The sequence below is a fragment of the Hetaerina americana genome, unplaced genomic scaffold (genome assembly GCF_022747635.1).
Source record: "Hetaerina americana unplaced genomic scaffold, ioHetAmer1.1.p SCAF_2, whole genome shotgun sequence".
In the NCBI taxonomy this organism is placed as follows: domain Eukaryota; kingdom Metazoa; phylum Arthropoda; class Insecta; order Odonata; family Calopterygidae; genus Hetaerina; species Hetaerina americana.
The window spans coordinates 108,142,403-108,158,825 of NW_027286763.1; the positions used below are offsets into that span (position 1 = coordinate 108,142,403).

Genomic DNA, 16,423 nt, shown 5'->3' on the forward strand with positions numbered 1-16,423 from the left:
TTATAAATCCAATCATTCAGCTCATATCTGTGTTCATCTAATAGGAGGTCTGACCCAAGAGTAGCTAAAGTTTCAGTCTAACGTGTTAGTGGGTGGGAATAGAGCCATCACCTTGGTGTCTAAACGTCCCTACACTCGGTACACATCCTTCTGTGGTAGTGTGTATAAACTGTGGTTCTTCTACTTTGCTCACTCGGCGAACAGTTAGAAAGGTGCGCTGCAATAGAAAATCCCCTGAGTTGCGAAGTGCGATCTGCAATTAGGTTTTCATTGGCAAAAAACCACAAGCCAATGGAAATTCATGGGCAACTTAATGGAGTGTATGGAGAAAGAATAATGAGTGAAGGCGGAGTGAGGCAGTTTAAAAAAGGCCACAGCCCCTAAGTTCACGATGAGTGCTGCAGTGGTCGCCCTAGACTGATGACAGATGAACCAACGGATGGCTAGTTCTTGGACATCTTGGAAATTTGCCCATTCACTCTTAAAATTAACAACAGCAATGGCACACAACACTGTCACTCATCACCTAGTCAGTGCACAGCATGAATTTCCCGATGAATGCTTGCAGCTTTGAAGCTTATTGCCAGTAAAAAACTTATCACTAAATGAATTTTACTTTTGGTGAGATTTCGAATTGTATTGTTCATTTTGACTTTCTACTGTAAACAAATGCCAAGTGGCGCAATCTTCCACACACTGCAGGTAAAAGCATACTGCCCTAGTACATGTGTGTGTGTGTCAACGCAGCAAACATCCGGCTCCTCCCGCTACTTTGCTCCCTCCACACACATATATTACTTTCTGATCAGCCCTCATATACACTACGATTGTTGTTCAAAATGGCAATTCGCATATGAATTCAATGGTAGAAATGGATGTCGTAATGACATTACATGAGAATGAAATACAAAAATTGAACAAATCATATTTATTTATTTATTTTATTTATTTAGTAAAAAATTGTGCACATACAGCAGGATTGCCAATTTACAGTGACACATATAACAGGAACATATAAGGACACAAACATACAAACATCAACAAGACTATACTATTGAGGGAGGTGTGAGAGATGTGTCAGAGAAAGGTTTATGAATGTGTTGGCTGGGAGTGAGAGGGGGTCGATACTTTCGGGAAGGGAATTCAGTAAAGCGGGGAGACGGAAGAAAAGGGACCGTTTGGTGAGGGACAATCTGGGAACGGGTTGGTGGAATAAAGAGCGATCGCGGGTAACTCGGGGGGGAACTCTGAAATTGATAAGGGAAATTAGTTCAGGACAGTCGTTAATGGAGTTAAGGGTGTTATGCATGAGTTTTAAATCGGATTTTAGACGTAGAGTGGAGAGATTACAAATCGAGAGCGAGGAAAGAAGTGATTCAGTGGGCGAGTCCCGAAGATGGGGGACTCTGTACTTGACAATTTTACTGAAAAAATTAGTTATCGTGTTAAGGGTATTAAGGTTAGATAGGGCAGACATGGACCATATAGGGGAGCAGTAGGTAATTAATGGTAAGATAATGGTTGAGAAATATGCGGATAGAGATTGTACATCTTTTATTTCTGTGTAGCGGTAAAGTAGACCTAGAAGAGACATGGCTTTGCATTTAACTGCTTTGATATGACCTGAGAAATTTAGTTTGCGATCAGTTAATACACCAAGATCCTTGACAGAAGCAACACGATTCAGAGGAACTGAATTAATTGTATAGTTAAAGGTAAGAGGAGATTTTTTTAGGGATAGAACTAGAGTATTGCATTTATTTGAGTTTAAATTTAGCATCCATGTGCTGCACCATTCTGAAATTTTATTTAAAGCCTCCTGAAGGTGGTAGCAATCCGTGGGGGAATTAATATCCTTAAAAATTTTGCAGTCGTCGGCATATAGTAACGTGTGGGCTAGGGAGGTCGGGACTAGGGAAGCTAAGTCATCAATGTACAGATTAAAAAGATATGGTCCGAGAATACTACCTTGAGGAACTCCAGATGTCACAGAGGACCAAGGAGATGAGGCGCCAGATAGTATTACTCGCTGATTTCTATTCGAAAGAAAGCTGGTCAGTAATTTGAGAAAGTTTCCATGAACGTTAAAACGCTGACTGAGTTTATTAATGAGGAGGTTATAATTGAGGGAGTCGAAGGCTTTTGAGAAATCCAAGAAGATGGCATCTAATTGAGTCTTACTTGTTATCGCACTAACAGCGTGGTGTTGAAAAAGTGCTAAATTGGTCAAGCATGACCTGCCCGGAAGGAAACCATGTTGGTTGCTAGACAGAAAAGGGGAAGTAAAATAATAAAGTCTGTAGAGAATAATCCTCTCGCAAACAGAAGAAAGAATAGGTAGTAAAGAGATAGGGCGATAGTTAGATATTTCATTTTTAATTCCAGTTTTAAGAATAGGGATAACATTAGCGGATAACATATCCTGCATTTAGTATTAAATCAATAATAAGAGATACCAAAACTTTATCAGAATACTCGCATACTGTTGCGTGATGAAGTTGTGCCCTAATCGTATCACCACTGAGCCTATTGACGTACGTCCATTCTCCATGGGTATTCACTTTCGTTTCTTCATTCGACGTATTGGTCGGTCCAGTGCTGGTTTTAAGAGAGCGGATGAGTACAAAAAATAAAGACAATGGTTGTGATTGATTCAAAAGACATAAAACAGAAACACAGAATATGGTGAACATGGGTCGCTCAGTATATTTTACATGGCTTTTAGAAACAGACCAACACTGAATTTTAGTTTTGGATATCTAATTAAGAATCAAGCTTTATATTGATTAATAGCACCTTTATTGAACAATTACATTACAAATGTATTTATTAGGCAAACCTCAGAAATTTTAAAAACAAAAATAATGCTGAACAACAAGCATCTTAAGTCATATTAAAATCACAATTGTTTGTTTTTTACATAGCTCTTGCCTTAATCAAGGCAGATGTTAAAATGATTTTGTAATCTGATCGAATGACAAAAAATCCTGAAATCACGACCAAGATCATTTATCCATACCTATCCAGTACACATATCCAAAAATATCACAGTTTATAAAAACAAGAAATCCCACACTGTCAAATCAACGTCTTTAGAGTCACTCATTCTTGGCAACGGCCTCATGAGCACTTCACTTCCTATGTTGACGCATGCTACACAGCGAGCCTCTTGAAAATTCAGCATCACATCAGACCAAACCTCGCGTTGTGATACATTATTAACTTGACTTATTGGAACCAGAATCTTCGATTTTCAGGAATACAGGTCTTGCATAATGACTAATATCGGTGCATTTTTTTATCTTGCACCTATTGTCTTCAGTAAAAGGCCCTTCTGAGTGATTTTATGGGTCCAATGCAGAAGCTGCATCACCCTTTCCAATAACTCTTTACAAGACAGGAGGAAATATTTTTACTCTAGCATTTACATACAATAAATAATCACATTGGTGGGAGGATGTCAATGGACAAGACCCAAGGGGAGACTACACCTGCAGTTGCAAAGGAGTGTCCATCACATGAGAGCACCATGCCAAGAACAAGATCGTGCCTTGTCTTTACACTCCAAAGTGCATTCAGGGAGCTTAACATAAAAAAACGATGCAGCACTCTTGAACATAAGGAGCAATGAGCACTCTCAATTGCACTTTAACACGAAGCCGCGTATGAAGTGGAAGATCACCAAGAGTGTGGTCACGCGGGACCACACTCACGACTTGACCGTCCCGACGTCGCTCGGATGTCGTTGCGGTAGGAAGCCCTGCGAATCGGTGGAGGCACCAACACTCGCCGCCCGTCTCAGCGGCCACCGTTCCCCCGACCTCCGTTCCACTTTTTGCTGGGGGGGGCAGGTGAGCTGGCCGGCGTCGGCGGGAGGCGACTCCGGAGCCAAGGGTGTGTGAGTGCGGCAGCGGGCGTGAGCCGCTTCTCGGGGTCCCACTCGAGGCATCGGCGGATGAAGTCCACGAAGAGAGGGTCGCCGCAGTTCTTGAGGGCGGTCCGCAGGTTCTTGGACCCGGGCGGCCCGCGGATCTTCCCATGGCGGGTCATGCAGCCGCTCAGCACGATGCTGCCGTCTTCGCGCGTCGATGCGGAGCAGTAGCGTGGGTAGCCCTTGGAGCTGATGAAGACGTTGGACCGCTTGCAAGACTCAATCACTTTGGCGGGAGGTATTCCGATGAGCTCGATGATGCACGCCAGCTGGTCCTCCTCGTTATCGCCGGGGAAGAGCGGGGAGCCCGCGACCACCTCCGCAAGGATACAGCCCAGGCTCCACATGTCGATGGGCATCCCGTAGTGGCCGCCCATGATCACCTCGGGGGCTCTGTAGAACCGTGACTGGATGTACGTGTACACACTCTGGTTTCCGAAGCAGCTGGAGCCAAAATCAATGACCTGCCAAAGAAGAAGTGAGGTCAGTTGGGTCAGGCACAGGGCCATGAGAGAGGAGAGGAGGGATGACGTAAGAGGAAATTGGCAAAAAAAATAAAAGCACGCGATGAGAAATTATCGCCAACATGGACCTTTTCCACTTCCACCCTTGATCCCGAGTCCACATGGCACGGATTTCTTCGATTTGGAACACGGTAAGTTGATAAAATGAGTGCTTCCAGGCGCTATATATTTTGGAAACTGCACAGAGGGTAAGCTGAAAAGTAATTCATAAACTGTTCTTCAATATCTCCCTTCACTTCGTCCATTCCTTAATCTTCCCCTTGCCTCGATACCCAACGTCATTCCGTCCACCATTCCATAGTCAATCTAATTCTTCCGTGTTCACTCCCTTTGGAACTGTCTCCTCCCCTTTCACCATGCCTATCACTTCTTCCTCGGTTTTCTGTCCATCCTTTTTGTCTTTACCATCCTTCCCCACAACCCCAATTCAAAAGCCCACAATTTAAACTTTTCATGACCACGTTTCCGAGTTCTACATTACCAACCTCCATTTAAGCGTTTTCATTAATATTTTCTTATATTTTCCTACCCATTTGGTCTCAATTTCGCCCAAATAAAGACCTCTATCTATCTACCCAACGTCCCTTTCATAAGCTCTCCCCGTGAAATCTTCATTGCCTAAAATTATTCTTTTCCTGTGGTCTCTACTTGGACTATCTTGGTGCAAAACATATCCCAGTTAGGTAAACTGTTTCGCCATCACTGCTTTTTCCCTCCAACTCCCTGCCGACTTTCAGCCCCATCTCCACTTCTTCCCATACCTCGTTTGCCTTTTCCTCGTCGTTCAAAAGTTGTGGATGATGACTGGCCTGACCTCAGCCCTGCTCCCAACGCTGCACATCCGCCACACGAGCAGTCCGACACGTGCACTGGCTGAAGATAAGTTGCCTATCTCTATTTGCTTGAATCTACGAGGGTCATCCGGAAAGTAGTACCCGTTCGTGCCGCATGAAGTGCTGACGACGCGAGTAGCCGCTGGACGAGGTCAGATAGCTTCAGTGGCTTGTCTGCCTTCTCTGAGCCAAGTTGCGTGACGCTAGCATTGCCTGTGTTGTTTCTGTGATTGTTTACAATGTTTAAAAAAATTGAGAACGCCGCCAGTTGTGAAGTGAGGGCAGTGATTAAATTCCTCAATGCAAGAAACGTTCGCCCATGTGATATTCATCGCCAATTAAAGGAGGTGTATGGAGACAATGTAATGGACGAGTCGTCTGTTCGGCGGTGGTGTCGCAACTTCAACATGGGGAGGGGGAACACACACGACGATGAGCGTTCGGAGAGACCGTCTGTCATTACAGACCAACTGGTGAGCTCAGTTGACGAATTCGTGAGGAACGATCGGCGCGTCACAATTGATGACATCTGTGAGCATTTTCCCAATGTTTCTCGAACAATTGTTCATGAAATTGTTAAACACCATCTGCATTATGCAAAAATTTGTGCAAGATGGGTCCCTCGCGTATCTCAATGAGCTGGCGGTGAAGGACTATGCAGCAGGAATACAGAAACTTGTCACACGTTATGACAAATGCCTTAATTTGCTTGGAGATTATGTTGAGAAGTAGTTTAAAGTATCCTCTTTCAAATAAAATTTTTTATGTTTGTTAATATTTACTTTTGTGTCTTTATTTCACGAACGGGTACTACTTTCCGGATGACCCTCGTATTCCCATTATCCCAAATGCAATAATGTGTTTCATCCAATTAACTCCAACAAACACCTCCTCGAACTCTAGAAAACAAATAAATAGATTATGTTCGCAGTCAATTCAAGGAGATGCTCTTTCAGCCACATTATTCAACCTGGCCCTACATAATGCAATGAAAGAATTGAATTTAAAAGGGACCGTTTTGCATAAATCCCAGCAAGGATTCGCATATGTAGACAATATAGCACTAATTGCACGAAATGTGAATGGCCTAAAAGAAATGTTTAACATTTTAGAAAATACTGGTAAAGAAGTTGGGCTGAAGGTTATTGAAGAGAAGACCAAATACTCGAAAATGACAGCTTCTCAGAACAAGCAGGATCTGCAAAACATAATAATTGGGAATTACGAGTTTGAGGGTGTTAAGGAATTCACTTATCTAGGGTCAAGATTTAAATAGAACATTACATCAGCTATTTGTAATATTTGGAAGTTGTAAGAGTTCCCAGAAGACAGGATTGATTTGTCCAATATAAAAAAAGTGACAAATATGATTGCAAAAACTATAAGGACATTACATTACTGACTGTAGCATGTACAATTCTCGGTAAGACAAACAATGGAGAAATGCTATGAATATAAATGACTTGCACATACTCTTCATTGACTTCAAACAAGCTTTTGACAGTATGAACAGGAATTAGATAATGCGTGTGTTCAGAGGTTATGATATTCCAGACAAACTGATTAGACTGGTTCAATTGGCATTGCATGAATTACAATGTAAAGCCTTTATTGGGGGTAGAGCAAGTAGAGCATTTAATATGACCTCAGGGGTAAGATAAGGAGATGCTCTCTCAGCCATGTCATTGAGCCTGGCCCTACAAAATACAATGAAAGAATTGAATTTTAGAGGGACCATTGTGCATAAATCCCAGCAAGGATTTGCAAATCCAAATGATATAGCACTAATTACACGAAATGTGAATGACATAAAAGAAATGTTTAACATTTTAGAAAACACTGGTAAAGAAGTGGGGCTGAAGGTTAGGGGAGGGCCTGGGGCAAAATGTCAGCCTCTCAGAACAAGCGGGACCTGCATAACGTAATAATTGGAAATTATGAGTTTGAGGGTGTCAAGGAGTTTACCTATCTAGGAATCAGACTTAGCAATGAAAATAAGATATCCACGGAGATCAACCAAATAATAATGGAAGGTAACAAGGCATATTTTGCAAATGTAACACTCCTCAAAACGAGGTTACTATCAAGGAGTCCAAAACTGAAGATCTATAAAACGCTAATTAGACCCATTGTAACTTATGGAGCTCAGACATGGACATCAACAAGTCAGGATGAAGAAGCCCTTAGAAAATTTGAAAGAAAAATCATAAGGAGAATCTATGGCCCAATTAGAGAAGGAGAGAGATGGAGAATTAGAATGAATATGGAGATACATGAACTACTAGAAGGGAAGGACATAGTTAGATTTGCCAAGTCACTGCGGCTGGCATGGTTGGGATGGAAAATGGAAAGCGAAAGGCATGTAGAAAGGATGGAAAATGACAGAATGCCCGAATGGATGCTTAATAGCAAGATGGAAGGGGTCAGAAGAAGAGGTAGACCAAGGAAGAGATGGCTACAGGATGTGGAGGATGATTTGAAGGCAAAGGGAGTTACAAGATGGAAGGAAGAAACAAGAACTGAATGGAGGTATATCATAGAGGGAGGCAAGGCAGGCCTGTCTGGTGTGTCTGTTCTGGGGGTGTCAGTTATGTTAGTTTCTGCTGTCCTTGTTTTCTGGCCTTTTATCATCTGTGGTGTCTTTTCGGCCGTCTTTAAAACGCTTAATCCACTTGAAAATGGATGGTGTCTTCAGAGCATTATCACTGTAAATAGCTGTCAACATTTCAGTAACTTCTTTATAACTTTTACCGCACTTCACCAAAAAAATTGATGTTGATTTGTAGTGTAAGAGAGAAAAAATAAATGAGGAAAAAATGGACTGAAGGCAGCTGTAAAGATATTAAGGAAATTAGGTCTTAGAGAAGCACTGAAAAAGCTCACTCCCTAACCTGAAGGATAATCATAAATAGAGAGAAAACCTTTGAGAAAGAACACTGTTGAAGTAATAATTGGTGAACAGGATTTTGCATTGAGATGGAACATATTGTACAAGGAAGAAATATATATAGAACTATTGTACGATATTCCAGGAATCGTATAAAGGACAATTAGGAAATAATATCCATGGAAATAAGAAAACAGTTCCAGATGAATAAATTACACAAATCACAAGCATAATAGAATTTGATCAAGCCCTGGATGAGTTAAATTACAGTGAAACACCAGGGTCAGATCTAAAACAGGAGACAGTACATCGGGTCAAATAAGCACTCCATATCAAAAGTAGACAGTCAACATATGCGGGAATGAAGAGAGGCATGGAAACAGTTTATATAAACCTATTCATGTACTGTGGCATTGTACTGGGTAGAAAGCTGAGCCCATCCTGGAAAAAAATGAAGAGGAAATTCGAATTTTTCAATGTCCTGGAGCCTATATTGAAAATAACCTGGACAAACAAGCAGTGAAGAAGTTCTGGGTGGAGTGAGACAAAAGTACCCATTGTTGGAAGCAACAAAAAAAAGAATTAACAGACCAGTAAAAATATATTACTACTTGAATGCAAAGGAACTAACAAGGATCAATCAGATAACACCATAAAAAGAGATCATGAATTCCTCCAACAAACTCCACCGGTCAAATTCCAAAGAAACTGCGGGAGATGCCGCAACAGTAAATTTTAACGGAGTCATCCGCTAATGTGCATTTCAATGCAACAATTTCAGAGTGTAAAAATCATTCGCCTTGACTGGGAATCAAACCTGAGGGATCTGGGTTCGAGTCCCAGTCAAGGCGAATGATTTTTACACTCTGAAATTGTTGCATTGAAATCCACCGGTCAAGTTAGAAGTCCTTCATTAGCCAGATATTGGCTCTTTATGTGGTAATAATTTGTGCCTTCTTCACAAAGATTGATGCATTTAAATGTTAGACTTTTGACTAAGGCTACACTTGCACATTAGAGTCAATTTTATACTATGATCATTTAGGTCAAACACATAAATGTTTTGTAGTAATTGAGCATCACCTTTGAAAGATATATTTCTTTAACTTTTTAAAAATCCCAAAATAGGTAATTAGCCATGCAGATGCTTTGGCATTGCATTAAAAATATTTGGGTATTACTACAGTGGTATCACTGCAAAATTTGCTGAAATATTTTGGAATATCACAGTTATACCTATCTCGTTTACATAATACTTTAATCCACCTTCAATGTTTTTAAGTTTTCTGTTTGGTAATTTTACATCACTAGGTCATACTAAATAAAGCCAACTAATGGAGAATGATTTTACATGCAATATATGTTCTTTACCCTTCCCTAGACTACAACCTTAATGTGGTAGAAGGGCTTGCGCGTTCCGATGACCCCTAGAGCTGTGCTGGCGGGAGTAATAATAATTGCTCCTGGTAGGGTCACCCATGCCAGATAGGTCGAAGGTTTAGGAGCCAGACGAAAGGTAGTCCACGCAGCGTCTGTTCCTCAGTGAGGCGGCTGCAATGGCTTCTGACCCCAGTAGGGCGGCCAGTAAGTGATGGTGTCATGTTAAAAACACTATTGAGGAAGGCAACGGGAAACCACCTCAATTATCATTCCCAAGATAAATATGATGGTCACTAGAGAGATTTTGAGTCCTGGCAACTACGGAACTTGGCCCAATTGGCCATGTGTCATTCCCAGCAGCAGGGGAGGCAAGGCTTCCGCGGTCATCATCCCACGAATTCCTTGCAAGGGAAAACCAGCAGCAGCAGGACCGAAGACACAGGAGAAGAAGACCAAATTAGTTAGAATAGGAACGTGGAATGTTAGGATAATGATGAGGACAGGGAAATTGGAGAATGTTAAGCGAGAGATGGGAAGGGGAAATATAGATAGTTTAAGTCTAAGCAAGGTGAGATGGAAGGATAGCGGGGATTACTGGAGTGATAATTATAGAATAATATACAGCGGTGTGGACGAAAGCCAACGAGGGATTGCCATAGTATTAAATAAAGAGGTAGGAAGAAGCGTAGTCAACATAGAGCAGGTAACAGATAGAATATTACTAGTATAGATAAAAGCAGAACCGACAATCTTGGTTATTATTCAGGTATACATGCCAACAAGCAACCATACGGAGGAAGAGGTCGATAGGATATACGATCAATTAGAGGAAATAATCACAGGTGTTCCTTCAGGGAAATATTTGATAGTGATGGGGGATTGGAATGCGACCGTAGGCGAAGGAAGAGATGGTGATGAGGTAGGGGACTACGGTTTAGGCACAAGGAATGATCGCAGGGAGAAAGCAGTTGAGTTCCGCAGGAGAAAGGGGTTAGTCATCACCAACACTTGGTTTAGACACCACAAAAGACAGGTATACATGTAAAATGCCAGGTGACTCAGAAAGGTATCAGATAGATGTTTTACACCATTATGTAGATTGCACTCTTCCCAATGTCTGTTTGTGGAAGACAGCAGCTTTCAGAATGTGACATACGTTCAACAATTTTGTAAATTGTACTTCTATATTCAGTTTATTCTCGACAACTTCAATGAGGGCAATATTCAACTTTTGCTTGCATAAATTTTGTACACTGAACAGTCATCTTTACGTTAAATAAAATTTTTTTCTAAGCCTTATTCAAATTTTAATTATTGAAGTCTCTAAGCTAGAGGCTTAGATCTTAGATCAGCTTGAGGACAAAATAGTACTTGGTATGGTGGGAGAAGAGAGGGGTTTGTTGGGAGAAATCCTATGGAGGCAGGAAAAGTGGATGAAGGGGGTATTGACCGGCAGAGGGATGTTGAAGACTGTAATTGAGGGGAGAATGTTAGGCAAACGAGGAAAGGGAAGGAACAGGATACGAATGTTGGATGGGATGAAGGGAGGAAGAAAGTACTCAGAGCTGAAGATGGACCTGATGTAAAGTAGGATGCTGGATTTTGTGTTTTGTTAGGAGTCACAAAATGTTTTATTTATTAGCTGTGTCCATCCAAAAACCTACCTTAACCATTAGATTACCTAATAATAATATGTTCTTTAGTCATTTTCATTTGAGTATTCACCTTATTCAATATCATCAAGTTTTGGGGGAATGCAGATTTTATTTCACATGAGCCTGTATTCCTCGTTGTTTTCTCAAAACAGTACATCATATTGTACTGAAGCAAATTATAATCTACATAACAATTACCCATAACAAATTATTTAATAGCAAGCTTTAAGTAACCTGCAACAAAGAAAATAGGGCTCTCTGAACTTCAAGGCTACATATTTTATAGCGAGAAACATGAAACTACATTATACTTTAAAATCCACGTACGAGTGTGGACCTTGGTTTTAGACATATTACACAAAACAGTTACCAACATGAATTAATATTAACACATCAGTGATCAAATGGGCTTTGATAGGTATCTACAGAGTATTTATCTATTTACCTTAAGCAATTAAGACCTCTATGTTAAACTTAACTAAATATATACTGCATATTACAATAGGTTTCGCTATACAGAATTAACAACTACATTGCATTGATGATTGTACAAAATGTGAGTAATAATTTGTCAGCAATCATCTTTTCAATGTTTCTTCGTTGATTCGTGGACTTCAGCGGAGTGAAACATAGTTCAAGTTTTACGCGCAACATAAAATCTTACTGATTCACAAAGTCACAATGTACACCCCTAAGCTATTCAATTTATGTAAGGATAAACCGAGGCTAAAACACAACAATATTTAAGCCAAAAAATAGAGTGAATAATACTTATACCTTATAAATTTTGAAAAATGGCACAACTGCATTAAATGTCGTCAATATAAATATTACTTAATATATAAACAAAGGTTCTTAATTGAGATGAAGATTCTCACAAAAGAATTCATCAAATGAGGAAAGTAGGTGAGCCTTAGCTGAACCAGGTATATACCCAATTTCAACGGAGTAGGCAGATAGGTTTTCAGTCATACATTCTTATTATTAAATGTGCAGTAAGTTGATGGCAATCTGCAATAAGTAGTACTTAGATTCAGACTTTACCTCTGATGGTGTAGTTATGGATCTGAGATCTTAATTGGTAAGTTTCTATATTAACTTTCACATGAATCAGAGCCTTAAAGATATATAAACTACATACAGTCATGATTCCGCACCTAATAAAAAAAGGTTTGCAGGAATCATGTGGTGGTGTATTAGCAAGAGAGCGAATAGATCTTTTTCGTAGCACAAAATTTGTTTAACATGTGGGGAATGACCCCAAAACTCAACACCATAATTCAAATGACATTGAAAGAAGACATGCTAAAATGTTAAACGATACTCATTTGAAATGAGAAAGTTGAACTTTCCTAACATATAAACCCCCTACTCAGTTAATTACAGATTTGACTGATGTGCGTCTCCCAGTTAAGTTCTGTATCAATATTAATTCCTAGTATTTTAGCAGTTTCAAAATCAGTTATTTTTTATTTAAGACTGCATGCCAGTAGGCTGTTTGTTTGCCCAGTATTTCTTATAAGAAAGAAAAAGATTTTCAATAACCTGACAACCGCTAGTTTTTAGTATTATATCAATGTTGAGATCTCCACGATGAATCACGACTAGCCAAAAGTAATGAATAAAAAAATTATGCACAAAGGATATGCAATGGCACTAGTTAATACTCATCCTTCACTCAATCAAAAAATTAAATACTCTGTACCTATGCCACTTACCTTAAGCCCACTTCTTCCAACCTGCTTCAGAAGAATATTCTCAGGTTTCATGTCGCGATGGATTATCTGGTTCTTGTACAGAGCTTCTAAACACTTCAGCATAGAGTGAGCGAACTTTCGAACCAGTTGCAAGCTGAATCCTAGAAAATTGTTCTTCTTGATTAGCTCATACAGGTTGATAGACAGTAGCTCAAAAGTTATGCACATATGATTTCTAAACTGAAAGCTATCGTACATATGTACAATGTTTAACTTGTTATCTTTGTCTTGCTTCCGAAGGTGTTCGAGAATCTTTATCTCCACTTCAGCTTGCTTGCTAAACCTTTTTTGATTTCGAATCATTTTAAGAGCCAAGTGCTGATGACTTTTATGGTCATAAACTTTTACCACTTGACCAAAACTTCCCTTTCCTATAACTTTGATAACTTCATACCTATAAGCGATATGGTCGTGAGCAACGATTATATAGCATCCTTCCTCATTGTCGAATCCGTTGTTGTACTTGATACTAGCACCACATCGGCTTTTTTTGGCAAAAGGGCCAATGAAATATATTTCTGGATAATTGAAGATCTCGGATTGCTCAAACATACTTAAATAACCTATCGAAGATTTCATTACATGTTCAGGGGTCGAAAACTTGGTTCTTCTAGTTGGTATTCCTGGTCTATTATTTATTGTAGGGTTGTAGGAGATGGCCGGATGACTTGCAGACAATGCCTTATTCTGGGCATTCGGCTGGTTCGAAATTTTTATTTTCAAATTGGGGAGGTGGTTCATGGTTAAGTCCTCAAGGATTTGTGGCACTCCTAACTGTTTACCTTTATCACCAATCCGAGTGTTCAGCAGGTGGTTACAGTTTTCAATTTTGTGGTGGGTAAATGGATCACTTGGAGTGACGGGCGTTGCGTCATTGATATTGGCGACTAAGGACCGCGATCCTGACAAAGGCATTTCGATGGCAGAAGTGGATGATGACTTCAAGACCACACTAAATATACATTCCCCGATCACTGAATGCAGATATTCAAACAATCACACGAAGCGGCACTTCTCAACGTAAAATCCAAATGGTACGAACGATATTCCACATCTAAAACACACATTTATAACCAAATTTTATCGTTGTGCCTGGACCGTGGTCGCACTGCTCGGGCGCATATGAGCAACATCGTTCTTGATGTCAGCTGCTACCCATCAACCACTATCTCAGCTGAACTCTGAGTCATTCGGAAAACCTGCTCGAAGATGGAGCTGTTTACAATTGTACTGTCGTAGTTACACACTCTTTGACAGCGCTATTGTCGCATTGCTGCGCCGCGGCATCCGTTCGGCCTGAACTCCAAGTTCTTCGAATCCGCCTTGCTTCCGTGTGCTATCAGAAATATTCGACTTCCAGTTCAAAGCCCTGACATGACTGGGATGAGGTTCGAAGGAAGGAAAACATATGCATTGACCTTTATATATTTATGAAATGAGAAACTCAAACAAGTTTTCAAAAGCAGCACATTTTCATAATTTATGAATGGAATTCACATTCCATTGGATAATGTTACAATGAGCTCTTACGATAGTAATGCTAGTTTTTGGCAATTGCAACTAAAATCTTCCACGGATTTAGATGTATTTTCAAGGTACTGGCTCTGCAATTAAAGAATAAAAATATATTAGATTCTGATATTGAAAAAAATATCGGCCAATACTGCTCGTAACCAGTCTTAAAAAAGTATGTTGTTACTAATGCCTGTTGATTAGTAGAGTATCTAATTAAGACACCTAACTAGGGGTGCTATGTGGAGAGTCTATCATTCAGATGGAACAATAAACTGTGGATTGGGAACCTTCCTTTCATTATGAGAAAGATAATGTTGACACCGGGTTTCTCTCCACCCTTCCTCCATTCCCTGAACATCCTACCGCTACCGAATCACCCACCGGCCACTTAATGGTGAAAATGGCCTCAGCTGTTGGCTGGCTGCACTAATAACTACCACTACTGCAAGGACATTCATTGTGAATACTAGAGGAGGCATTTGCGCGCTTGAACATTAACATTCCTGTATATTGTTCGGGAACCTTCCCATCATCTCTTTTAACCATCAACTGTTAAATTATTGAAACCTTCAACACATAAAATCTTTGTCTTTCACTCACATTGCTTCCCTTTCTTCATCTTTCTCTAAGTTTAATGCTGGCGGCATATATTTCTCATGAAATAATATTGTTCTCCAAAAAAGAAATCATGTTAAAATGTAAAGAGGAGGCCAGGGCCGAGATTCCACTTACGTTAAAAAGCCAACAGCTTCTGTTTTCAAATAAGTTTTGCGATTTGCAAATCATGTTAATGTGAAGAGCTTATTAGCCCAATAAGTTCAGCAGATTCAGGCTTGAGGTCGTGGAAGTTCATCATAATGAAATAAGGACAATTTGCACTTTTCCACAGTTTATTTAACGTACGACGCGTTTCAACTCACAGAGTCATCATCAGGTACAAGACAAACTAAATAGTAAGGAGACCTTATTTATATGTACAGAAGATGTGGTTGGGGAGGGAGAGTCGTGGAGGGGAGAGGAGGAGGGGGGGAGGAGAGGCGGAGAGGTTATAAAGAGCGAAAAATGGGGGGTTAATGACAGGAAAAACCGCAAAGTGGGGGACGAGGGGCTGGAGTATCGGGAGCGGGTTGTTGTATAGCAGGGGGTTAAAGGCTTAAGGACATAGGGAAGGAATTATCAGTAGGAGATAGTGGGGGGGGGGAAGATGGGTTAAACAGGTAACTTTCTGGGAAGCAGAGCCCACTGCTGGTTTTAGTGGAAGGGATGAACCACGTGCTGCGAGGGGGGAAGGGGGGGGAATGCACTAGTTAATTCTTGGAAAATATGATGACCGGGGGTAGTGGGCAGTGAGAGACCCTGACAGGGGGGGGGGAAGAGAGGAGAAGGTAGGAGGGTGAAGTCATGAAAGAGGAGGGGCAGTAGGATTTTGATTCTTGAGTTTATTAATCGTGAAAGGGATCTTGAGGAGGGGTGAATGGTTCACAAAAATTTGTTCATTTAGGAGAACATTGTGGTCCTCCGGCAGTATTTCCAATTGTTCCAATGTGTCAAGTTTCATCCCCTTATTCTCCAGGTGGAGAATTTCCGGAACAAACTTGCACTCATGTGATGTCCTTATTAGATGTTTGGCTAGGAGAGACGTTTCATCACCTGATGTCCAGCATCTCTTATGTTCTTTCACTCTCGTGATGAAACCTCTCCCAGTCTGGCCTATGTAGCACTTTTCACAGCTTATTAGCCGACTGATTCTTGTGGGTTCTTAGTGAGAATGGATTGTCAGCATTATCCCCATTTAACGTGCCACCCACAAATTATTATGACGTTGGAGCATCAAAAGAACAACCATTGAATACATGGAATCATAATTGCCTGTGGCTATATCTACCATAAGTATACAGATTTTACAGAAGATTAGAGCCAGGTGATTGACATTAACGGCAA

At 40.5% G+C, this 16,423-nt stretch overlaps 1 protein-coding gene across 1 annotated transcript; it reads right to left on the reverse strand.

The window, feature by feature from the left end:
• Positions 1-2,782: 2,782 nt before the first annotated feature.
• On the reverse strand, positions 2,783-14,173 carry LOC139688370 (dual specificity tyrosine-phosphorylation-regulated kinase 2-like). Its single transcript, XM_071585905.1, has 2 exons — positions 12,929-14,173; positions 2,783-4,395 (listed from the first exon to the last, which is right to left on the reverse strand). Exons 1-2 carry the CDS (start codon positions 13,880-13,882, stop codon positions 3,799-3,801), a joined length of 1,551 nt encoding a protein of 516 aa, XP_071442006.1. The 5' UTR covers positions 13,883-14,173; the 3' UTR covers positions 2,783-3,798.
• Between the last annotated feature and the right edge of the window lie 2,250 nt (positions 14,174-16,423).

Bases quoted from the DNA above. Each gene is read 5' to 3' on its own strand.
- LOC139688370 (XM_071585905.1), bottom strand. From the start codon at position 13,882: ATGCCTTTGTCAGGATCGCGGTCCTTAGTCGCCAATATCAATGACGCA. The intron at 4,396-12,928 runs GTAAGTGGCATA...CTTCTTTGGCAG, and splicing joins TTGGAAGAAGTGGGCTTAAG to GTCATTGATTTTGGCTCCAG.